Source organism: Perognathus longimembris, chromosome 6 (assembly GCF_023159225.1).
Source record: "Perognathus longimembris pacificus isolate PPM17 chromosome 6, ASM2315922v1, whole genome shotgun sequence".
Taxonomy (NCBI): Eukaryota; Metazoa; Chordata; class Mammalia; order Rodentia; family Heteromyidae; genus Perognathus; species Perognathus longimembris.
The window spans coordinates 13226111-13251210 of NC_063166.1; the positions used below are offsets into that span (position 1 = coordinate 13226111).

Consider the following 25100-nt stretch of genomic DNA (forward strand, 5'->3'; position numbering starts at 1 on the left):
TATTTTGTTTTGTTTCAGTGCTGGGCTTGAACTCATGGCCTCATGCTCTCACTTGGCTTTTTCTTTCATTTTGTCATTCTACTACTTGAGCTATGCCTCTATTTCTGGCTTTTTGCTGGCTAATTGGAGATAATAGTCTCCAGGGTTTATCTGCCAGGCTGGCTTTAAACCTTGATTCTCATATCTTAATCTCCTAATTAGTTAGTATAAAGACTACTAGAACACAAGCACTGCAGTACAATGATAGTTAACTGGGTAACTAGGGACCACTGACTCCTGGAAGGGATGTATACAGAGTAGATACACTGGACAAGGGATGATTCACCTGGGCAGAATGGAGCAAGACTGTGCAATATTTCATCACACTGCTCACAGCAGTGCATGATTTACTTAATTTTTATTTCTAGACTTTTTATTATTTTCAGACTAAAGTTGATGATAGGGAGCTGAAACCCTGAGAAGTACAAGCTCAGGGAAGGCGACTACTGTGTTCATCTTAGTATTTGTACCACTGGGTCCAGTTCCCAGCACTTAGTGAATTTTCGTTATATTTCTGCAGAATGAGTAAACCTTTCTAAGGAAGAGGAGAGGGCTGGGAGAGAAAAGGAGGTGGGGGCTGGACTGGGGAGGGGGAGTTGCTGACAGAGGAGTCACTTCCCATTATGCCACAAGGGGGCACTGCTCTTCAGAGCAGGACAGCTGGAGACTAGAAAGGGAGTTCCACCAGGAGGCAGACATTTCTCCACTGACCCAGCCCACTGGGCCTGCAGGTCATAGAGATATCTTGTGGAGGTTGCTGGCTCTGGGTCTCTCCCTAGTGACTGATGATGTTGAACTTTATACCTCTGTGATTGGTCTAGCCAAAATGACAAGGGCAACTATTGGAAATGAGCTGACAAGAAACTAGGGGAGGGATCTAGGGACCCCAGACAGAGGAGTTGGTAGTTCCTACCTACTCTGGAGTGTAGAGAAGATATGGATCATGAGCAGAGTCAAGGAGCTGTGCTGCTGCAGCTGCTACAGCTTCTGTGGCTGCTATCCCATTCCTGGGCTATCCCCACAGGTAAAATGGTGCTTTCCTTTACTTCTATACTAGTGACTTCAGAGCCCAGGGAGCCAAGCAGAGCACAGAAGAGCCCTGTGCTTTGTAAGTGGTGGGACCGATAATGAGATGGTAGACATTGTAGTGGGATTGGAAAAGAGAGCGACTAAGGATGATAAGCAATGTCAGGGGTTTGATACTCCATTTAAGACAATTTGGTGCGGAGTCCATTATTTTACAGATGAAGAAGTATACAAGCTAGTTTAGGTGTCTTATGTGAGTTCCCACAATTGGAAAGTAGTAGCTCTGGGACTGGACCAAAAGTTATTGCAGTCTCTTATCTTCATTTTCTGATTCTTGAAAAGTCTCTTACCTTATGGATCCTTAGTTTCTTCTCAGTGAAAGAGAAGAATGAAAGAGTAATCTAAATTGTCCCTCTCATTCTAAATGTCCTATTCTGAGGACAGGGTAAGAGTTTTTTGCTGGCCTGGGGCATTCCTACTGGGATTTTCAAAGAAAATTATTTCCAAAACTCAGAGGGTCACTTCCTCCAGTCTTGTCGTTGTGAGGTCCAGGGTAGGGGGCAATGGGGGAGAGGAGAGGCTTTTAGAGAGGTGAAATGACTGGAGAGGTCTGGAGCCTGGGTTTTGGTTTACATGTGTGCTGGGTAGGCTAAGGAAGTGTCATTATGGCTCAGGGAGGCCACGATCATTCTTTCTCCCAACCTTCTAAGACAGAAAATCCATCTGTGGTCTTTGAGACTACATATAGTAGCCTTATGGAATTGGACAAATGTTCTCTCATGGGAAGATACAGGCCTGTGCTGTCTCATGGCTTGGTGAGTGGAGTGCAAGCTGGAATTCGGCTTCTACTTGTCTCCTTGGCTAGTGTCTTTGTGCATTACACAAGTATGCAAACAGAAGAGTGACTCTGGCTCTTGCTTTACATAATAGACCTAGGTTTTTTTTTCTTTGACAACTGTAGACAGTTGCCTCTGTGTGTGTGTGTGGGGGGGTGTGTGTGTGTGTAAGAGACAGAGAGATGCACACATATGTACTGGTTTTGGGGCTTAAACTCATGACCTAGATGCAATCCCTCAGTTTTTCCACTCAAGGCTGGTGTTCTACCACTTGGGCCACAGCTCCACTTCTGGCTTTCTGCTGATTAATTGGAGATAAGCATTTCACAGACTTTCCTGCCTGGACTGGCTTTAAATCCCTATCATCAAATCTCAGCCTTCTGAGTAGCTAGATGACAGGTTTGAGCCACCAGCACCCAGTGACAGTTGCCTTTTTATGCCAGAGGAGGTTTGCAGCAATCCTTTAGTATTTTCTTCACCCCATACTATGAAGAAGAGCCTCCAGACACTGGAGGGGTCCACCGCATCTCTATTCTGCAGTTCTGAAGATTTTCTCAGTCTCCCACCTCCCTGACCCTACCCTATCTCTTTGCAGTGCCTACCCCAGCGTGGCAGGATGAGCTGCAAAACCACACGTTCCAGCACACCGTGTTCTGTCAAGATTGGGATCCAAGCCTTGGGCTCTCTGAGACCTATGACCAGGACCTGCTCTTCTCCTTCGACTTTTTCCATGACACCAGAGTACCTCATCTACCTGAATTTTCTAAGTGGATTCAGGACCAAGGAGACACCCCCGCCATCTTATTTGACAAGAAGCTCTGTGAAGCAATACTTCAGCAAATAGGCCCCCAACTGGAAAAGTATATCCCAATGGCCAGAGGTTAGGACACTGGGATGGGGGGATGGGAGGGCTGTGTTCTTTCTTACCATTGTCCATCTAACTCACTGAACTTCATCTTCCACATCCCATGCCTTCTCATTCTTGCCTAGGGCCTTTTTCATTTTTTGTCGGTTGTGGGGCTTGAACTCTAGGCCTGGATGCTGTCCCTGAGCTCTTCAGCTCAAGATTAGCGCTCTACCACTTGAGCCACGGCACCACTTTAGGTTTTCTGGCAGTTAATTGGAGATAAGAGTCTCACGGACTTTCCTGCCCAGGCTGGCTTTGAACCATAGTCCTCATATCTTAGCCTCCTGAGTAGCTAGGATTACAGTCATGAACCAATGGTGCCCAGCAACCTTTTTCTGATTCAGAATTTCTTTGTCTACCAGACAAATCTCCATCAGCACCCTGTGTTTTTCTGTGCACAGGAGACAGTGTAGGCACTCAAAACTACGTATTGAACTTGATGGAATTCAACAGGGACCAGGCAATGCGTAATGAGTATTAGCACTCTGATTACTGTGTTTAGCAGGACTGAAGAAGGAAGCGGTATTTGGTGATATGCCTAAGTTTGAAGGACAGGAGTGACTAGACTCCAATGAGGTCTAGACAGGAAGTTCGGCCAGAAGTTGGAGCAGAGTAGTCTAGAGTGGCCTGTAGCAATGAGACCCAGCTCTTCCTTTACCTGCCTCAGAGCCCCACTCGTTCAGTCATTTCTGCCTCCCCTTCATGTGCCTTACCCCAACAGTACCATCTAAACTTGTCTCTTTTTTTTTCCTCTGACCCCTCTATTCCCCACAGGTTTCCCTGTGCCGGAGGTGTTCACGATGAAGCCCCTGGAGTTTGGCAAACCCAATACGCTGGTCTGCTTTATCACGAACCTCTTCCCGCCAACCTTAACAGTGGACTGGCAGCATAACTATGCCCCTGTGGAAGGAGCCGGGCCCACGCTTGTCTTGGCCGTGGAGGGACTCACCTTCCAAGCATTTTCTTATTTAAACTTCACGCCAGAGCCCTCTGACGTTTTCTCCTGCATTGTGACTCATGAAATCGATGGCCACACATCTGTTGCCTATTGGGGTGAGGGCTCTTTTCTTTGGAAGTCTGCTTCTTCGGGGGTGGGGCTGGGATAAGCCAACGGGAGGGGCCTTCTTTCTCTACTTGGACCTATTTGGTCCAGTCTCCTTCTAGACAACCTCAACCTTCCATGCTTTAGTTTCTTCCTTGTCAAACGAGATCCCCAAGTCCATTCTCCTGGGTAGAGGGCACCTCAGCCAGGTCTGTAGGCTCACTCACCTTCTCTTTGGTTCTAGTGCCCCAGAATGCCCTGCCCTCGGATCTCCTGGAGAACGTGCTATGTGGGGTGGCTTTTGGCCTAGGTGTGCTGGGCATCATTGCAGGCGTTGTCCTCATCATCTACTTCCGAAAGCCTTGCTCAGATGGTATGGTATCTGCAGGGGGTGGGTGACTCGGACACAGGGATGCATGTGTTAGCATGCCAGCACTATCCCGTGGCATGGCGGGTGTACGGGCATACAAGGAGAGGTCCTGGGGTGACAAGGGAGGTATACCTTCCCCACTGGGGGCCTGGTTACACAGCTTCAGGCCCCAAGAAGGGCTCTGAGTAGGGTAGGAGTGATATGGGCACCCATAGGGAAAATGCTGATAGATGACAAAGGAATAAGGACAGATGGGTGACATTGGGCCCGGGCAGAGGGAGGTTTCTGGGGAGGAAGGGGAGACCCATAATAACCTTTCTCCATCCTACTCTCTCCTCAGACTGATGCTTCTGGACCAGAGTTTGATAGCAATAATCAGCCATCCAGGATGGTCAGAGGTGCCTCGTGTCCTGGCCGGGAGCGCTCCTTCTCAGAGGCTTCTCCGGTGTGCATGGGGAGAGGAGTGGGGGTATCTCTGCTGAGGGCTGTGCTGCCCTGTGTGTCTGACTACAGCAGAACACCTGTCACATTCACCCACCTTCCCACTTCAAGGCAATAAACCTCATTTCTTAATATCAGTGTATCTTCTTTTTTTTTTTTTTTTTTTTTTTTTTAAATTGGGGTACTAGATAAGCTTTCTGTCACCAAGCCATGCTTCAGGCCAATGTAGCTTTTTTTTTCTTTTTCTTTCTTTCTTTCTTTTTTTTTTTTTTTTGCTCAAGGCTAGCACTCTGCCACTTGAGCCACAGCGCCACTTCTGACTGTTTTCTGTATATGTGGTGCTGGGGAATTGAACCCAGGGCTTCATGTATGCGAGGCAAGCACTCTTGCCCCAGCCCTGTAGCTTCTTTCTTAGCTCCTGACCTTTGTTTCTGGATTCCTCAACGTGAATGGGTTGTCATTTCAAATTCAGCGTGCCTTAGCCCGAACATAGCTTGCTCTCCTGAAGGAGGGGAAACAGGGAAAAGCCCTCCCTCCCGCTTTTCCTCCCTCCTTCCCTGAACTTTTCTGGTCAAATTTAGTGCTCTACCACTTGAGACACAGCTTCAGCTCTAGCTTTTTAGTGGTTAATTGGAGGTAAGAGTCTCACAGACTTTTCTTCCTGGGCTGGCTTCCAACTGTGATCCTCAGGTCCCAGCCTCCTGAGTAGCCAGGATTACAGTGGGAATCATTGTTGTCCTGCCTCATTGAGCTTTTTGTTTGGTTTTGTTTTTTTGCCAGTCCTGGGGCTTGAACTCAGGGCCTGAGCACTGTCCCTGCCACTCGAGCCACAGTACCACTTCTGGCTTTTTCTATATATGTTGTGCTGAGGAATCGAACCCAGGGCTTCATGTATATGAGACGAGAACTTTGCCACTAGGCCATATTCCCAGCCCTCATTGAGCTTTTATGGCTCTTAAAGACTTTTTTTTATTAGTATATACTAATTATACAAGAAGCTTCATTGTGACTTGCCACATGTGTGTACAAAGTGTCCCAATCAATTTCACTCCTTCTATCACCCCTTTTAAAACAATTTAGACTGGTTTTATGGTTCTATTTTTATATATACACGCAAACTACTTTGATCATATTCATTCTCATTCACACCTGCTTCTGTTAGCCCAACCAACCCTCTGCTACTAGAGCTCACTCCCCCCACCCAAAAAAAAACAAACAAACCAAAAAACGCCTGATTTACTTTCTTATCTTTCATTCATTGTTTTAATGTCTGCATCTCCTTACTAGCAAAGCTAGTAATGCTGACTTTGTGTGTGTGTGTGTGTGTGTGTGTGTGTGTGTGCATGTACACATGTGCGTGCACCAGTACTGGGACTTGAACTCATAGCCTTGCAGTCTTGTAATTTTGCTTAGCCTTTTCACTCAAGGCTGGTGCTCTACCATCTGAGCTACACCTTTGTCTGGCTTTTTTTTTTTTTTTGCCAGTCCCGGGCCTTGAACTCAGGGCCTGAGCACTATCCCTGGCTTCTCTTTGCTCAAGGCTAGCACTCTGCCACTTGAGCCACAGTACCACTTCTGGCTGTTTTCTATATATGTGGTGCTGGGGAATTGAACCCAGGGCTTCATGTATACAAGGCAAGCACTCTTGCCACTAGGCCATATCCCCAGCTTATGTCTGGCTTTTTGCTGGCTATTTAGAGAGTGTCTCTTGAATTTGTTTGCCTGGGCTGGCTTCATACTGTGACTCTCAGATCTCAGCCTCCTGAGTAGCTAGGATTATAGCCATGAGCTACCAGGGCCTGACAATTCTATTGATTTTTAAATTGCCCTTTCTGCTTCTTTCTTGTGAATTTTGAGGTTATTCTATGTAATAATCACAGACCAGCATAAATATCACAAATATCTTCTTCTAGTTCACTGCCCATTGGTTAAATTTGCATACAATTCCTTCTCTGAAGAGAATTATTTAATTTTGGCTTTCAAAACCCTGTGCTCTCTTGCTGTCAGTTTTAGATTGTAAATGATTGACTGAATTTTTTTTTCTGTTTATAAAATGGAGGCTTGAGTTTAAACTGCATTTGAAGAAGATGCTAAGAACTTAAGTGATTTGAGAACATGTCTAGAAGAGATCTTATATTGCTAAGGCCATATTCTTAGGAAAAGTGTGACTACATTTGTGACTTCCTTTAATGTACAACTCTAGTGAGGACATCAGAGCTCTTTTTCTTTTCTTTTTTTTTTTAATGCTCATACTAGGGATTGATCTCAGGGTCTTGGAGCTGTCCTTTAGCTTTTGCACTCAAGGTAGTGCATTACTACTTGAGCCACAGCTCTATTTTCCGCTTTTTGATATAAGAATCTCACACTTTTCTGCTTGAGCTAACTTCACACGTTGATTCTGAGATCTCGGCTTCCCGAGTAGCTAGAATTATAGGTGCCAGCCACTGATGTCCAGCTAATAGCTCATTGGGGCTTCAGCAGCCCAGGCTCTTCATTGACTCTCAATGGCTTTGGCACTGCTAGGCTTCAGAATCTGAAGGCCAGGACTCCAGTGCCAACTATCTTTCTTTTTTCCTACATGAATCTGGTATTTAGCCTCAGCCCTCCATTGAGAGGACTGCCTGCCCACCAGGCCCATGACGGCTCCTCTTTCCCCTTTACATCCATTAGCCTTATTGCTTATTAGCTTTAACATCACCTCTTTTCTGGAGGTGTTGGGTCCCACACACCAGCTGACTCTGGGTGAGGTGATTTGGCTGCAGCATACCTATCTCCCAGCTCTGAGCATTCCTGGTAATGCTGGCCAGGCTAGGGGATGTGGCAGCAGGAAAGACAAGGATCTTTCTATGAGTCTTGAGTTATGGCTGTACAAGAAGAACAGTATAGGGGGCTGGGAATATGGTCTAGTGGTAAAGTGCTCATCTTATATACATGAGGCCCTGGGTTCGATTCCTTAGTGCCACATATATAGAAAAAGCCGGAAGTGGCGCTGTGGCTCAAGTGGTAGAGTGCTAGCCTTGAGCAAAAAAGAAGCCAGGGACAGTGCTCAGGCCCTGAGTTCAAGCCCCAGGACTGGCAAAAAAAAAAAAAAAAGAAGAAGAAGAGCATATGAAAACGTGGCTAGGGATCCTACTGCTACATAAATTTGATCAAATAAGGATCTCCTGAGCCGCAATGGATAGGGCAGTTGAAATATTCTTTGGCATTGGCTGGAAGTAGGAAGTCAGGGCTACATCTGTAAAAATGGTGGTTGGAAAACGGGGAGGAAAAGAAGAAATTGCTTTGTTGAACACATGTCTTTTGGTTTTCTGTCCTGCCTTATTCTACAATCTCCCGTGGGTGTTCACCTGAATAAGGAAGTGAAATCTTCTGCCAGTTCCTGCTGCTGCCTTCAGAGGTTTCACATCTCCTTTGACTGCTGGAGCAGAGCTCCTCAGCCTCACTGCCTCTGGTAGGACCACCTCTGGGACAGTACAGGAGCCCCCAGAGCAAGGACTTTTGTCAGGGCTGGCCTTTGTAGACGTGGGAAGGACTGGGAGGAATGCCAGGAGGAAATGTGTGGTGTGTGTATGTGGAGTCCCATAGTGTTGAAATAGTCACAACAACAAGTAGAAGCGAGAGTGGTTCTCAGAGCAGGAAGATCTTTGAGCACAGGAAAGATGAGTTTTGGAGGGATTGGGTATGAATTGTGGCCCTCTCCTCAAAAGAGAAGTCTCACTACTTTCCATTATCTGTGACATTCCAATCCCAGGGTAAAATGAATGTGTGGCCATACTGTGTGTGTGTGTGAGTGTGTGTGTGTGTGTGTGTGTGTTGTAGTAGTAGTAGTAGTAAAGGAGTTGTATAAGCAAGGAATTAAATGTAAATCTCTAGATCTGTTTTTAAAGACCATTATTAAATCTTTTAAGAGCATGTGAGATGGCATATAAAGGGCCTACCTAGAATGGTACCTATTCGATTCCCAAATTGAAGCTCAAATTCTGACTCCCTGCCCCATGTCCTGCTCATTCCCAACACTGAACATTGTCTAGAGGAGTTACAGTACACAACTAAGTGGGCCACGGAGTGGCGGGGGTGGGGTGGTGCTGGGGAATACGAGCCATGCTTCGGTTAAAGTCATTTAGTTATACCAAGCAAGCCTTTGCTTCCTAATATTGATCTTTGAGTTCATTTTGGGTGCATGCTATTTTTTTCTTTATAAATGTATTATTTTATGGTGAGGGACCTTGGGGGGAGAGCAAGGTCAAGGGGCACCCTCCTAAATCTCTTGTTTAGGTCACCATTAAATGCAAGAACTTTCTGAAACTAAGATGAGAAGAGGCTGAACCTTAAAGCTTACTGGGGAGCAGGGCTAAGCCACTTTAGGATTTTAAGACAGGATGGAAAAAATGGATAAATTATATAGTTCATAACAGAGTAAAAGAATGAATTCCTATTTGATATCTTTCTTTCCAGAGCTAGGGATGTAGGTCAGTGGTTGAGTACTTGGGTAGCTTGTATGAGGCTCTGGATTTGAATCCTAGTATCAGAAAAAAATATGCATGTATATGTCTATACATAGTATAGACATGTACATATATGTGTATGTACATACACACATATCTCAAAGCAGTATTTTGTTTTTCCAGGAGGAAGCTTCATTTCACTGTTCTGGTGATTTCAGAAAGCAGTTACACCAGAACAGAAGAGATTGTAGGGGAAACATTCAGGGGAGTTGAGAGTTTAGGGGAACATAGGTGAGCTTCGGGTCTAGGGCCCGCTATTTTCCCAAGGGCTTTAGTGGAGTTACCCCATGGTCTACCCTGGAGATGACTTTGAGTGGGAGGATAGGGTTTCCTGGCTCCAGAAAACAGCCATTATAGCTGAGGAGGAAATGAAGCTTGACCAACTCAAACGGAAGAAGCAATAGAGGCGTGTGAAGGGATTTTCCAGGTCCTGCCTGGCCTTGGTCTCTAAAGTGGAACTACTGCACCCTTATGTTGTGTCCTGACAACTGTCCATTCTCTCTGGGACTTTCTCAGCAGCTCTGTCTGCCACCTGAGCCCTCTGGCCCTATGTCCTTCCATGTCCTGTGCAACAGGACAGATCAAGTCTGTATGTACTATCTTCCTAGGGAACCTCCCTGTAAGGGATGAGGGGGTTATCTAGCCCTTAGTCTTTTGAAAGATCATTGAGAGGAGAGATTTAAGCTTGCCGGGAGTCTAGGCTGCACATATCTTGGAAATATTGAGGTTATTTCCTCAATTGACCCAAAGAAATCACCTACAGACTGGTTGGTTGTTTGACATAAAGTTAAGAAAGAGAAAGTCCAGAAATCCTGTTGGTTAAGCCTAGGGCAAGATGAGTTTCACCTAGTAACTGATGATGCTAGGCTAAGATACTCAGTGATTTGTCTCTACATCTGTCCCCGCCCACCTAACTAATGTGACAACTTTCAGTTTGGGACCCAGGACTTGAATGAGTTGGTAGTAACAAGTATGGGATCTAGGGGCAGGTTACTCCCAAATTAGGATTGAGGGACCCACACGATCCTCTTTTCCACTCAGTGTGTGAGGAGTTCATTTGCTCAGGCTGGGGTTTCTAAGGCAGGAAAGGACCCAAGGCTCCAGCAAGAGCTGGTTCAAGGGCCTGAACTCGCTGCATCTTGGCAGAATTCAACATGACCATTCTTCTCCCGATATTGCTGGGCCTCTGCCTAGGCTGCACAGGAGCAGGTAAGAACATGCTTTCCTGGGGATCCCTACTGTGTTCTGCTTGTAGCACTCTGCTGTATTTTTGTGACCATTGTAGTAGTGATCAAGCTGTGTAGTCATTGGTGAATTGTTTATCTCCTGCTAGAATGTAAACCAATGACAATGTCTACCATCTACATTACTGCATCTCCAGCTCCTCTGGGCCTGACACTTAGACATGTGTGATGTGACCAGACCTGGTGGTGCATGCTTGTAATCCCAGGATTCAAGAGGTTAAGGCAAGAAAATCTCAAGTTTGAGATCAGCCTGGGCTACCTAGTGAGATCCTGTCTTGAAAAAACGTATGAAATTAATTGTTTATAGTATTTCCAGTGCAGAACAAGACTGACTGTTCCTCTTGACTCATTTTATTCTTCTTGTTTGTTTTACAGAGGTCTGTGTTTGGGGTTGTCCTGTTTAAATATGTAAATGATCTTGGGAAGCTTCTATGCCTGTATATTTGGTCTCACACCAAGTTAGGAGTTGGATCTAAAAGCCTTTCTGCTGTTATCATCTAGTCCTCTCTTTTGGGGCTCTCAGAGACATCTGTATGTGAGCTTGGTCAATAGATGTTGTGTGATGCCGGAAGTCTCTGCCAGATTAGTTGAATATGATTGAGGCTTGAGTTCCCGGCTGGATATAGTGAAGACTAACTAGCCTGGTTTCTCTCTACATACTTACATTCAACACTACTGTAGCCAGATAGGTGCCCCCACCCACAATAAGTTCTTCTACACCAGTGAGATATCTTATAATCAAATTTAATTATGACATAAACCACAGTTAACACAGGCCCTGAGGCCAAGTGTTCAGTCCCCCAAGATCGCTCCATTTCTAATGCCAATCACGGCGAGGTGGGTCACTGGGTTACCCACAACTTTTCTCCATCCTGGCTCCAAACCAGGGGCTCCAAACCCACCATTCCTTCCTTGGGTTTGATAATTTGCTAGTGAGGCTCACAGAACCTAAGATAATAGTTTATTTACTATTGCTGGCTTATTGCGAAGGATTTACTAGAGGATATAGAGGAATAGCCAGGGGAAGAGGCCCAGAGCGGGAGGCCCAGGAGGGTCCCCAACTGCAGGAGCCTCTGTCCCCTTGGAGTTGGAGTGTGCCAACCTCCTGGATGTGCTTACCAACTCCGAAGGTCTTGGGACCTCATAGTTCACAGATTTGTCAGATTTGTTTTTGAATTTGAGAGAGAGAGAGAGAGAGAGAGAGAGAGAGAGAGAGAGAGAGAGAGAGTCCTTGGGCTTGAACTCGGGGCCTGGGCTCTGTCCCCGAGCTTGTGTGCTCAAGGCTAGCTCTCCACCACTCAAGCCACAGCTCCACTTCTGGCTCTTTCCAAAAAGAAAGTCTTTTAGCCTTTCTTGCCTGGGTAGGCCTCAAGCCTTGATCTTAAGCCACTTGCAGGCAGTTGAGAGCTTTTTATGGAGGCTTCATCACATAGGCTCCCTGTTCCTTTCCTGGAGTACTGGGGAGATATAAATAACAGATTCGAGCTTTTAACCATGGCTAGGTGTTTCTGGTGACCAGCTGACCTCCTCTAGTGACCCACCAAGAGTCATCTCATTAGGCAAAATGTACTGCTGTCACTCAGCAAATTCCAAGGGATTAGAAACTCAGTATCTGGAACTAGGTCAAAGAACTGGAACAAAGGATGCGTCTAGTCCCCCTTTCCAACTCATGAAATTAAAAGGATTTAGCAGTTCTTCTAGGAACTGGAGACAGACACCATTATTTTTATTTTTGGCAATACTGAGGTTTGAACTCAGGGCCTCCCACTTTGCAGGCAGATACTCTACCACTGAGCCATACCTCCAGCCCAATATTTGTAGTATTTGTCCCATTAGCAGCAGACACTGACCTGTCCTCTCTTCCCTGGATGCAGCCGGTGGCTTTGTGACCCACGTGGAGAGCGCCTGTCTCTTGGATGATGACGGGACGCCCAAGGACTTTGCGTATTGCATCGCCTTCAACAAGGATCTACTGACCTGCTGGAACCCGGAGGAGGGGATGATGTCTCCTTGTGAATTTGGAATCCTGGGTGGTTTGGCCCAAGACCTATCAAGTTACCTCAATAATGATACAGACCTGCTCCAGCGCCTGAGTAACGGGCTCCAGGACTGTGCCAAACACACCCAGCCCTTCTGGAAGTCTCTGACCCACCGAACACGTGAGGAGAGAGGGTGCTGAGGGGCTATGTGGAAGGAGGGCTAGGAGAGGGAAGGGCAGAGAAGAGCCCACCGCAGGCAAGGGGATTAAGATTTAATCAGGAAAGGAAGTATGTGGGCCTGGCCTATAGGAAGAGGGAAGACTGACCGTCACAGGGAACTAAGTGATTGATGAAGAACAGGTGGAAAGAGGAAGCAGCATTTGAGCCTGCGAGGGCAGAACACCTCAGAAGGCAGGTCTGAGTTTCTCCAGGCGTGTGTAACCGCAATGGCAGGATAGCAGAATAACCGGAGGGACTTGTCCCAAGATATTTGCGCATCTCTATTCCGTATTTTGATGTTCTGGATTTGGAGTGGGAATATCTGGAAAGCTCCCAGGAGATTCTGATGCAAGTTTTTTGTTTTCTCCTTGACTTCCTTGTATTGAGAATGGGTTGAAAGAAAAGTGAACATAAACATCTCCAAAGGGCAAATAAGTATGTCTTACACCACTCCAGCTCCATTGGGTAACAATTCTGGGGATATAGGCATTTCCAGGCTAGATACAGAGATATCGGCATTTTCACATTTTTAGAAATTTTTTTATGTAATATTTTAATATTTTTACTTAAGCAATATTTTACTTAAAAATATCTAGGCTAGAGGCAGGCAGGAAAGTCACCTAAGAGAATAACAATATGAACAATGTTACTAATTTGAATGACACCAATTCCAAATGTAAGAGAGTTAGGTTTGCTTTCTTAAACTATCCGAGTAGAAAAGGTTTTATTTAGCAAATTAATTTGCTAGATAAGATTTGAAGTTTTTTTCTTTCCTTTACATGGCTCAATTTACAATCCTGGATTGCTGTTGGTTTATGTCTTTTCGAGCTAATTAGTACATTTGACCTAAACACAATGACTTTGTGTGGGGGGGTGTCTTGTGCTGATACTAGGGCTTGAACTTGTGGATTAGGCACTGTCTCTTAACTTTTTCACTCAAGAATGGTGCTCTTCAACTTGAACCACAGCTCTACTTGCAGCCTTTTGCCATTTAATTGGAGATAAGCGTCTCACGGAGGGCTTGGGATGTGGCTTAGTGGTAGAGTGCTTGGCCTAGCATGCATGAAACCCTGGGTTTGATTCCTCAGTAGCACATGAACAGAAAAAAGAAGCCAGAAGTAGCAGTGTGGCGTGAGTGATAGAGTGCTAGCCTTGAGCGAAAGAAGCCAGGGACAGTGCCAAGGCCCTAAGTTCAAGCCCCAGGACTGGTTAAAAAAAAAAAAAAAAGAGTCTCAAAGCTTGGGCTGAGGCTGGGAGTATGGCCTCGTGGCAAGAGTGCCTGGGCTGGCTTTGAATGGTGATCCTCAGATCTCAACAACCTCCACAATAACTTTCACAACAGTTTGCAGTTCACATCTGATGTTCACCAGTTGTGATCAAACACAATTGCAGAGGAGAAAAGAAAGCATGACATTGAAGGAGATGGAGGGAAAACACAGGGACCAGGGAGTAGTTCTGCCTCCTCATTTTCAAGTGGTGGCTTGCCAGGGGCTGTGAATATGGTAAAGGAGGATGGGAAATCTATGAAGAGTTGCTATGGGAAAGAAATCAGGTGGAAGCAAAAGCTAGAATGATGCTTGCCTTTGGGTCATATTTATTTTCTCCTCTGCAGGCCCACCATCTGTGCAAGTCGCTCAAACCACTCCTTTTAACACAAGGGAGCCCGTGATGCTGGCCTGCTACGTGTGGGGTTTCTATCCGGCTGAAGTAACAATCGCATGGATGAAGAACGGAAAGCCCATTGCCCCTCACCAAAATATCCAGAAGGTTGCCCAGCCCAATGGAGACTGGACATACCAGACCATCTCCCATTTAGCTTTAACCCCCTCTTATGGGGACACCTACACCTGTGTGGTGAAGCATGTTGGGGTTCCTGAGCCCATCTCGAAGGACTGGAGTAAGTGTGTGGTGGACGAGAGGAATTAGAGTTACAATAGAGAGGTACTGGAAGTTAATGGTTAGAAAAGAGGAATGAGATGTGGACAGAGAGTGTGTGGTAGGGAGCAAGTGGTAGGAAAAGGAGTGCTTCTGGAAGAGCCTGTGGAGGAGGGTTTATGACCAGAGATAGGACAATAGGATAAAGGAATGGGAGGAGAAGGCATTGACACAGTCTTAGTATGGTTTTGTTAGAGGGTGGGAAGGAGGCATGATTGTTCTGAAAACAAGATGGAGATTTGAAAATTACATTCGCAGAACCAATCACTAGTAGTCTAGTCTTCTCAGAGTCCAACTATTCTATTGTCGGAGAAAATAATGAAGATTGAGGAAGAAAGGGGGCTTTCTCTTGGTGTGGGGCTACGTAGAATTTCAGCTGTTGTGTCAACCACAATGGGCTAGTAAAACCATAGCTGGTAAACATCTTGGGCATGTTTAAGAATATTTCTGTTTGAACCCCTGGATTGGGGGTACTTCGAGGTAATGAGAGACCATGTGCACAGACTTGGAGATTCTTGAGAAAGCAAAGAGGAAGAGGAAGTTTAGCTAGGAAGGGCTAGGGAGCAGGATGTCAGGCTGGCTGCCAAGACCATGCCTCCCTCTGTGAAGAGAATGGGGAACAAGAAGAGAGCGGAACTCACATGTCCACTTGAGCTCTCCTGGTAGGTCTCTTTTATGTAGTGCACAAGGAGTTTCCCTTGGAGATGGAGTATTCATTTTAACATGGAAAAAGAATCCAAGCAGAGCACCATTCAGAATAAGACCAGCTCTGGCAAATGGGGTGGGGGAAGAGGGATGGAAACAAACTCTGAAAGAACACATGAGAAATATGGATGTGTAAGACACACAGTAATGGGATAATTCACACAATACAACTATTGGAAAGCTGGGGAGACATATTACTAGTAAGTTGCTCAGATGGAACAAGAAAGGGAGCAATCATTGTTATCATGGATGCAGTGGGTAGGGGAGGGAGGACCCTCTGATTCTGGTGATGGTATCCTGGGAGTGGAAGAAGGAAAGAGAGCTCGAACCACGTTAGAGAGAAAGCTACGTTGTTACTCTGGGGAGGTAGGACCTCTGCAGTAGAGAAGGGAGGGATGGGATGTGGAGGAAAGCCATTTCCTTGGGTGTATATAGGTGTGATCGAGACACCTGGAACCAAGATAAAGAACCTTTGAACTGGGGGCTGGGAATATGGTCAAGTGGTAGAATGCTTGCCTTGTATACATGAAGCCCTGTGTTTGATTCCTCAGCACCACATATATAGAAAAAGCCAGAAGTGGTGCTGTGGCTCAAGTGGTAGAGTGCTTGCCTGGAGCAAAAAGAAGCCAGGGACAGTGCTCAGGCCCTGAGTTCAAGCCCCAGGACTGGCAAAAAATAAAAATAAAAAATAGGGGCTGGGAATGTGGCTTAGTGGGAGAGTGCTTGCCTAGCACACATGAAGCCCTGTGTTTGATTTCCTCAGCACCACATATATAGAAAAATCCAGAAGGGGTGCTGTAGCTCAGGAAGTAGAGTGTTAGCCTTGACCAAAAAGAAGCTAGGGACAGTGCTCAGGCCCTGAGTCCAAGTCTCAGGATTGGCAAGTAAGTAAGTGTATGTAAGTAAATAAAAGAACCTTTGAACCTTTTCTAGGTGGAGATTACAATCAATGACACGGCTCCAAGAGTGAGTTACAGAACAATCTAAGTCTCTATTTTTATTTTTGCAGCCTCTGGGCTTTCTCCCATACAGACAATAAAGATTTCTGTGTCTGCAGTGACCCTGGGCGTGGGCATCATCGTCTTCGGTCTTGGTCTGGTCAGCTGGCGGAAGGCTGGCTCCTCCAGTAAGTGACCCTCTTGAGCTCTCCAGCCCCACCCCTGCTCCCAGTCTCCACTCCTTTTAGAGGAAAGGAGTGATCCATTCTGTTATTCCTCCCCTGCTTGCTATGAGTAATGTTAGATTCTTTATTCTGGTCTAATCAAGGGTCTTCCTCTCCTAGGCTACATTCCTCTCCCTGGATCCAATTATCCAGAAGGTAAATCTTTGTTTATCTGTTTACTCACTGGTCTTTCAGAGGGAGGAAAGATTGGAGAGGGTTAGTGTGTTCAGCTAACAATGCTTATAGTAAGGTGGTAGGGAGTGAATTGCCATAAAAATCTAGTGAAGGACATGATTATGCTGTCATGGTTGAGATTAGGAACAAGAAAAAGGAAAACAAAGAGAGCTGAAACTTCCTCTTGTGCCCTGGAGCACCAATGAGGAGGTGGCCACAGGGATTCCTCTGTCATAGCCATTGCTGACCTGGAGTTCTCACTGTTACTGTGGTCAGGGCTTGGGTACAGGGTGGCTATAGAGACAATGATGGGGTCAAGTTGGGGTATTATGATTTCCTTTCTATTTCCTCTGCAGGATAGCACATTTCCTAGGGGCAGAAGCCTACAACTTCCACTCCAAGGAAGATGGAGATCCCAGCTATTAATGATGCTACCATGTCCCCCAGTGTCTAACATATTCTACCCCTCCTCCAATGTTCTTGGATCCTAAGATTTCTTCACTCAATTTTTGGACATTTCCAGTTCCCTTTATGTAAACCATAGCAGCTCGAAGGGGCTCATATTCTGTGATCAAATTCATTGTGCAAGGTTGTCTTTCTTAGGCGACTATAACTGTGGAGGGAGTTCAACGCCTTCTCCCAGAGCGGCCCGCCCCCCCCCCCCCCCACAGAGCTGGTGCTCATCCCTGTGAAATAAACTGGTGAAAATAGTGGTTTTCTGTGTGTTTTTCCTGAGGTCCTGGGGAAAGAATACAGGAGTAGAATGGAGAACAAGCCTTTCCTATTTCACCAAAGGAGTCAGGGCCTTTCTTCAAATTTTCCCATCTAAACACCACAGAATTGGGGGCAGATTTTGTTTGTTTGTTTGTTTGTTTGTTTTTTTTTGGCCAGTCCTGGGCCTTGGACTCAGGGCCTGAGCACTGTCCCTGGCTTCTTCCCGCTCAAGGCTAGCACTCTGCCACTTGAGCCACAGCACCGCTTCTGGCCGTTTTCTGTATATGGGGTGCTGGGGAATCGAACCTAGGGCCTCGTGTATCCGAGGCAGGCACTCTTGCCACTAGGCTATATCCCCAGCCCCTGGGGGCAGATTTTGAAGCCGTAATCCATAAGAAAAAAAAATTAAGCTGTGGAAGGATGGAGTCACCAAGTAAGGAAGGGGTCTTAAGTGCTTACCCACCTCCTAAGGAGCCTTAAGAGGATTGGATGAGTTAATACTTATAAGGAGCTTGGAACATGGCTTGGTAATGTGAGCCTTCGCTCCCATGGAGTCACCTTAGCTATTATCAGGTATTCGAGGTTCTAGGCCCGGCCTTGTACCAGGTGCAGGTGTGCATTATCCTACTTCATCCACATGGAGCCACAAGGGGAACCTTCAGGAAGTTAGGATTCAGGGGACAAGGGCTTGACTTCAGATTTGAGTTTTTCCTATGCTGTAAGAGGGGAAAGGAACATATAGCCCAAGCCCATATCCTCAGCCGCGGACCAAGTACTTCACGTTTGCACTGCATGCTCTCTTCACGGCAGCGCGAGAAGGAACTGATTGTATCCTTCCACGTCAGTCCAAGGAAGTGAGATGCAGAAGAGTTAAATAACTTGAACAAATTCTCTCTTTTTTTTTTTTTTTCTGGCCAGTCCTGGGCCTTGGACTCAGGGCCTGAGCACTGTCCCTGGCTTCTTCCCGCTCAAGGCTAGCACTCTGCCACTTGAGCCACAGTGGCGCTTCTGGCCGTTTTCTGTATATGTGGTGCTGGGGAATCGAACCTAGGGCCTCTTGTAACCGAGGCAGGCACTCTTGCCACTAGGCTATATCCCCAGCCCACAAATTCTCTTTCTATAATATAATGTGGCCTGAAATTCCTCATCCAAGTTTGCATATCTCTCTAGAAAGTCATCCTTCCATTTCCATCTACCCAAAACTCAAAGGACATTTGGCACGCACACACGATTCAGTACTTAACCCTCCTCACCCAATCCTGGTTCCAGGGCTTGAACTCAGTGCCTCAAGCTCTAGCACAACTTGCTTGCTCACAGCTGATGCTCTGACTGCTTGAGTCCTACCTCCAGTCTCTCATTTTGCTAGCTAATTGGACGTGGAGTTTCAAGCATTTTTTCTCTCTGGGCTGGCTTTCAAACTTTGTTTCTCTAGGTCTCAATCTGAGTAGCTAGGATTACAGGCACGAGCCACCAGCTCCTGGATCTAAAGTAGGATTTCAAAAGGAATTCACTCTGTCAAAAATTAAAAATAAGAGGCTAGGAATATGGCCTAGTGGTAAAGTGCTTGCCTCGCATACAAGAAGCCCTCAGCACCACATATACAGAAAAAGCCAGAAGTGGCGCTGTGGTTTAAGTGGTAGAGTGCTAGCCTTGAGCAAAAAGAAGCCAGGGACAGTGCTCAGACCCTGAGTTCAAGTGCCAGGACTGGCAAAAAATAAAAAAGAAACTAGTAAGATTTACAAAATTTTTTATCTAACATTGATCCATTATCTTCCCCAACACACTTGCTCTGCTTTTTTTCCTGGCCTCTATGGCCTTCCTTAGAGAATAACCATTTGAATTCATGAAAACTATCCCCTCCCACTGACTTCTTTCATAAACTCTTTCCAGAAGAGAGATCCTAACTACAAGATCCTCCTGGGAAAAGCATGGATGTAGTAGAGACAAAATTATTAACTGTAAAAACATCGAGCATCTACCTGGGATGTCAAGTTCATATGACAAATGCTTTCCCCATTCTTTCTTGGCAGGACTAAGACTTGAACTTAGGACCTCATACTTGGAGATCTACCATTTGAACCACTCTGCCAACTTCCTATATTGCCAGTCATGGGGCTTGAACTCAGCGTTTGGGCACTGTCCCTGAGCTTCTTTTGCTCAAGGCTAGCACTCTACCACTTGAACCACAGTGCCATTTCCTGTCTTTTCTGTGTATGTGGTGCTGAGGAATCAAACCCAGGGCTTCACGCATGCTAGGCAAGCACTCTACCACGAAGCCACATTCCCAGTCCTTGAAACTTTTTTGAAAAAATGAAATACCTTTGCATTCTGAGGCAAACCCTATTTGACACATTTACTTTTGGTTTAAGTTAGAGTGATGTATTTGTTATCATTATTTTATGAAGTAGAAACATGAAACTTGCTTCTCTTATATTTCCTTTTTTGGATAAAAAAATCCCCCTATACAATGAACTGTACAGATTTTGTTCTTCAGTATCTTTTCTGGAATAATATAAGCAACTTTTTAAAGGCCTGCTTTTATTTTCTTCAATCTCTTATTGCTGTTGGTTCTAATCTCTATTCTTTTTTTTTTTTTTTTTTTTTTTTTTTTTTTTTTTGCGCCAGTCCTGGGCCTTGGACTCAGGGCCTGAGCACTGTCCCTGGCTTCTTCCCGCTCAAGGCTAGCACTCTACCACTTGAGCCACAGCGCCGCTTCTGGCCGTTTTCCGTATATGTGGTGCTGGGGAATCGAACCTAGGGCCTCGTGTATCCGAGGCAGGCACTCTTGCCACTAGGCCATATCCCCAGCCCCTAATCTCTATTCTTATCTTGATTATTTCCTTCCTTCTTTCAGTTTGCTCTCTTCCTCTTTAAGTTTTGAGCTAAATCAATAGCTCACTTAATGTTCTTTTTTTTTTCTGTTTTCTTTTTGGTTTCCTAATGCGTGTATTTAAAGGTAAAAATTTCCCTCTGCTTTAACCATAATTCCCTCTGTTTAATCATAGTTCTGCTTTAGTCATACTTAGTTTTCATGTATAATATTTTAATTTAAGCTCAGTTGTGTTACTTACATTCTTTACATTTTTCCCTTTAACTTAAAGATTGTAACATCTTGAAACTTTTTATTTTGAAACAGTTTCAAACATACAGAAAAGTTACAATCATACAAAGAATTCTTGGGCTGGGAGGGTAGCTCAGTGGAAGAACACTCATGCAGGAGGAACTCAAATAAAAGAGAAAGAAGGAAGGGAGGGAAACAGAAAGAAGAAAACAGGGAGGGAGAGACGGAGGAGCTGTGTACGTTCATATGTACACTTTATCCAAATTTTAAAAGATTAATCATTCTACCCTACTTGATTTATTTTTCCCTTTACATCTTTCTAATGTTATTTTCCCCTAACAATTTTAGTGTCAGCAGCAAACATTACACCACTTTAATATTAAATGTTTTCACATATTTCCCAAGAACCTGACCATTTATCTTCTATAAAACAGGAAAATAGGGGCTGGGAATATGGCCTAGTGGCAAGAGTGCTTGCCTCCTACACATGAAGCTCTCGATTCCCCAGCACCACATATATGGAAAACGGCCAGAAGGGGCGCTGTGGCTCAGGTGGCAGAGTGCTAGCCTTGAGCGCAAAGAAGCCAGGGACAGTGCTCAGGCCCTGAGTCCAAGACCCAGGACTGGCCAAACAAAACAAAACAAAAAACAGGAAAATAATCGCATTCTGGACATTTAGTTTGCCTATAGGATTAGTGTATAATCCACAATACATAGTCAAATTTCATGCATTTTCCCACAAAAGATCCTTCTTTTCTTACTAGTTCCCAGCCTCCTGCCTTAAGTCCAAGATGATGCATTTCAGTAAGTTTTTAGTTTCTTTAGTAAATTTTTATTTGGACAGTTTCATCAGTTTCTTACTTATTAGGATTTGCCAATGAACTTGATATTAAATAACTATTATGCTGAACTTCAAGATTATTTGCTTTTAGCTGGTTGCCACTTATAATTTGAGCTACACTGGAGGCTGAGATCTGAGAATCTCAGTTTGAAGGTAGCTCAGGAACGGGAAGTTCGTGAGAGTTTTGTCTCCAATTGAATGCTAAAAAGCCAGTAGTAAAGCTATGGCACAAGTGGTAGAGCACCAGCCCAGCAAGTGTGAGGCTCTGAATTCAAATCCTAATGCCACTAATGAATAAATAGATAAATAATAAGTTCCAATAACTCGTTATCTACCTACCTCAGTTGTTGTATGGTTGGGCTTGTTTATGATTACTATGTCTCTTTACTCTATATTTTATATTGTATAGATGTTATTATACAAATATCTTTTATCCTTTATATATATATTTTAAAATTAACTCTAAGTTCCATGTTTTTATATCTTGAGGCCATTGCCTAACTTTCTTTTTGGGTCATAATTGCCACCAGGTAAATAATTTTTCTTTTCTTTTAGTTTCCATATTTATGTGTGTTTCTGCTTTTGCAGTATTTACAGGAAATCACATATGGTATGGTTCTTTTATTTCTTCCATTTCTAGAACCTTACTTCATGTATTAAGACTTAATTTTGCATCTGGGAGCCAGTGGTTTGAGGCCAGCATGGTAGAAAATGTTTCTAGGACCCTTCTTCTTCTTCTTCCTCCTCCTCCTCCTCCTCCTCCTCCTCTTCCTCCTCCTCCTCCTCCTCCTCCTCCTCCTCCTCCTCCTCCTCCTCCTCCTCCTCCTCCTCCTCCTTTTCTTCTTTTTTGTTTTTGCCAGTCCTGGGGCTTGAATTCAGGGCCTGGGTGCTGTCCCTGGGTTCTTTTGGCTCAAGGCTAGCACTCTACCACTTGAGCCATAGCATCACTTCTGGCTTTTTTCTGTTTATGTGGTACTGAGGAATTGAACCCAGGGCTTCATGCATTCTACACAAGCACTCTACCCTTGAGCTACCTTCCCAGCCCTAGCCCTCCTTAACAAAGAGTTGGACATGTTGGTGTGTGCCTGCTATCCTAGCTACAAAGAAGCCTAACATAGGTGAGCGCAACCCAGGTGTAACCCTAGGGAGGAAATGACACCCTATTTCAAAAGTAACCAGCAAAAACTTGGGCTGGTGGCCTGGCTCAGCAGTTAGAGCACCTGCTTAGGAAGCATGATGTCCTGAGTTCAAACCCCAGTGTGGTAAAACAACATCATCAACAACAGAAATCACAACTGATACAGTTAGGCCCTTATCTAATGCTTTACAATGGTCAATATTTCTTCCACATTTACTGCTGAAGATTTCTACTTTCATCAAGCCTTTTTTTCTTTCTGTTGGCACAAAGTTGTTTCCCCTTTTTAGTTTTTTTTTAAAGTAAAAATACATGAGATATTCTTAGTTTTAATGAAAATGTTTCCAGAACCAGATTGATGATCAGAAGAACTGACTCATGTGTCAGTGGCATTTGGTAAATGTCGTGAAATAAAGACTTAATAATACAAGGTTCTTTGAATAAAGTGGGATATCACCATTTCCTGAAAGGGCAGACTCTCCAATCAGGTGGCCACTTTAAACTGTGGGGTTGACACTTTTTTTTTGGCCAGTCCTGGGGCTTGGACTCAGGGCCTGAGCACTGAGCACTGTCCCTGGCTTCCTTTTTGCTCAAGGCTAGCACTCTGCCACTTGAGCCACAGCGCCACTTCTGGCCGTTTTCTGTATATGTGGTGCTGGGGAATCGAACCCAGGGCCTCATGTATACGAGGCAAGCTCTCTCGCCACTAAGCCATATCCCCAGCCCTGGGGTTGACACTTTTTAATGAAGTCTAAAGCCCTCTCAGCAAGACTTACCTACACATATACATTTACTTAATAAATGTGGATAAATTATCCACATGCATGAAATAGCATGTGTCTTGGTTATAAATATATAATATAATATAGCATAGAAAGTTTACAAGTTGTTGAATAAATACATATTTTTCTCCTACCCTGAAGATGATTTGTGCACTCCCTGTGGTGGGCCAGTCCCCTTTGGAGACTGCGCAGTGCGTTTGAAGTGGCACACACTCCTATGATGACGCATGAAGCTTTACATTACAGCAAACCATACTTTAGACCCAGAGACAGAAAAGGACAAACCCAAGCTCTCAGAACGGCGCCATGAACTGAAGAAAATCCAGAAAGCAACATGTGGTGACTATTCGAACAAATAAAAGAAAGTATTTGTTTGGGGTTCATGTTATAATCTACTAAGAGGAAGACACTGGGAACACAGGATAAAAACATACACACAGAGGGAAAGGAGAGAAGACAAAATTCAGAACACTTTCCTCCTGGCAAAATGTCTTCTTGCCCTTCATAGGTATTTGCTGACACCTACAGGCTGCCAGTTGCCAATGATTTTTACTTAAGGATCCTGCAATGAATGCATCTTTTTAAGTCTATTTAGAAAAGAAAGTGGTGGTGGTAAAATGAACTATTTATACATTTATTCCATCTATTGGTTCCTCCTCCTCCTCCCCCTCCCCTCCCCCTCCTCCTCCCCCTCCCCCTCCCCCTCCCCCTCCTCCTCCCCCCCTCCTCCTGCTCCTCCTCCTCCTCCTCCTCCTCCCCTCCCCCTCCTCTTGTCTCTCCCTCTTGTCTCTCTCTCTCTGTCTCTCTCTGTCCTGAAGCTTGAACCCTGGGCCTGGGTGCTGTCCCTGAGCTTTTGGGGTGAAGGCTAGCACTTTACCACTTGACACAGCTCCATTTCCAGTTTTTTCATGGGTAATTAGAGATAGGACTCTCCTGGGTCTGGGAATGTGGCTTAGAGGTAGAGTGCTTGCCAGGCATGAGCATGCATGAAGGGCTGGGTTCCATTCCTCAGTATCACATAAACAAAAAAAGCCCGAAGTGGTGCTGTGGCTCACGTGATAGAGTGCTAACCCTGAGCCAAAGAAGCTTAGAGACAGTGCTCAGGCCTCAAGTTCAAGCCTCAAGACTGGCCGAAAAAGAAAAAGAATTGAGGGCTGGGGATATGGCCTAGTGGCAAGAGCGCTTGCCTTGTATACATGAGGCCCTGGGTTCAATTCCCCAGCACCACATATACAGAAAATGGCCAGAAGTGGCGCTGTGGCTCAAGCAGCAGAGTGCTAGCCTTGAGCAAAAAGAAGCCAGGGACAGTGCTCAGGCCCTGAGTCCAAGCCCCAGGACTGGCCAAAAAAAAAAAAAAAAGAATTGACAAATGCAATTTCATCAAATTAAAAAGCTTCTTCATAACAAAGGAAACAATTAACAGACTGAAGATATAACTCATAAAATGAGAGAAAACCTTTGCAAGTTGTTCACTTTGTAAGTTGTTCACCAGGCAAATGATTAATATCCAGAATATATAAAGAGCTAAAAAAATTAGGTACCGAAATTTAGTTCACAAATCTCATTTGTTTTGTTTGGACAGATAATTCTCAAAAGGAGTAATTATAAATGGCAAAAAAAATTGCAGGCATATGTTCAACATCCTTAGCCAATAAAGGAAATGCAAGGAACAATGACAATGAGATTCCATTTTGCCCCAGTTAGCTGTCATCCAAACAAACAAACAAACAAAAAGTAAGGTAAAAACCAAACCAAAATGCTGATAAGGATGGAGAAGGAGGGTGGACAGGAAAAGGAACCCTTATACACTGTTGGTAGAAATGTAAATCAGTGTAGTCACTATGGAAATTGGTATGGAGTTTCCTCAAAAAAAACCCACAACAGGACTGGGGATATGGCCTAGTGGCAAGAGTGCTTGTCCTGTATACATGAGGCCCTGGGTTCAATTCCCCAGCACCACATATATAGAAAATGGCCAGAAGT

At 44.9% G+C, this 25100-nt stretch overlaps 2 protein-coding genes and 1 non-coding gene across 3 annotated transcripts; 2 read left to right on the top strand and 1 right to left on the bottom strand.

The window, feature by feature from the left end:
* Nucleotides 1–919: 919 nt before the first annotated feature.
* Nucleotides 920–4789, top strand: LOC125352188 (HLA class II histocompatibility antigen, DM alpha chain). The gene is made up of 6 exons (XM_048347318.1): nucleotides 920–1063; nucleotides 1223–1226; nucleotides 2501–2781; nucleotides 3583–3861; nucleotides 4095–4223; nucleotides 4561–4789. Exons 1-6 carry the CDS (start codon nucleotides 976–978, stop codon nucleotides 4563–4565), a joined length of 786 nt encoding a protein of 261 aa, XP_048203275.1. The 5' UTR covers nucleotides 920–975; the 3' UTR covers nucleotides 4566–4789.
* Nucleotides 4790–10095: 5306 nt separating this feature from the next.
* LOC125352720 (HLA class II histocompatibility antigen, DM beta chain) lies at nucleotides 10096–17252 on the top strand. The gene is made up of 6 exons (XM_048348005.1): nucleotides 10096–10375; nucleotides 12285–12569; nucleotides 14221–14505; nucleotides 16258–16374; nucleotides 16531–16566; nucleotides 16941–17252. Exons 1-6 carry the CDS (start codon nucleotides 10321–10323, stop codon nucleotides 16943–16945), a joined length of 783 nt encoding a protein of 260 aa, XP_048203962.1. The 5' UTR covers nucleotides 10096–10320; the 3' UTR covers nucleotides 16946–17252.
* Nucleotides 12144–12215, bottom strand: Trnac-gca. Its single transcript has one exon. It is a non-coding gene; the product is annotated as a tRNA-Cys (tRNA).
* Nucleotides 17253–25100: the final 7848 nt, after the last annotated feature.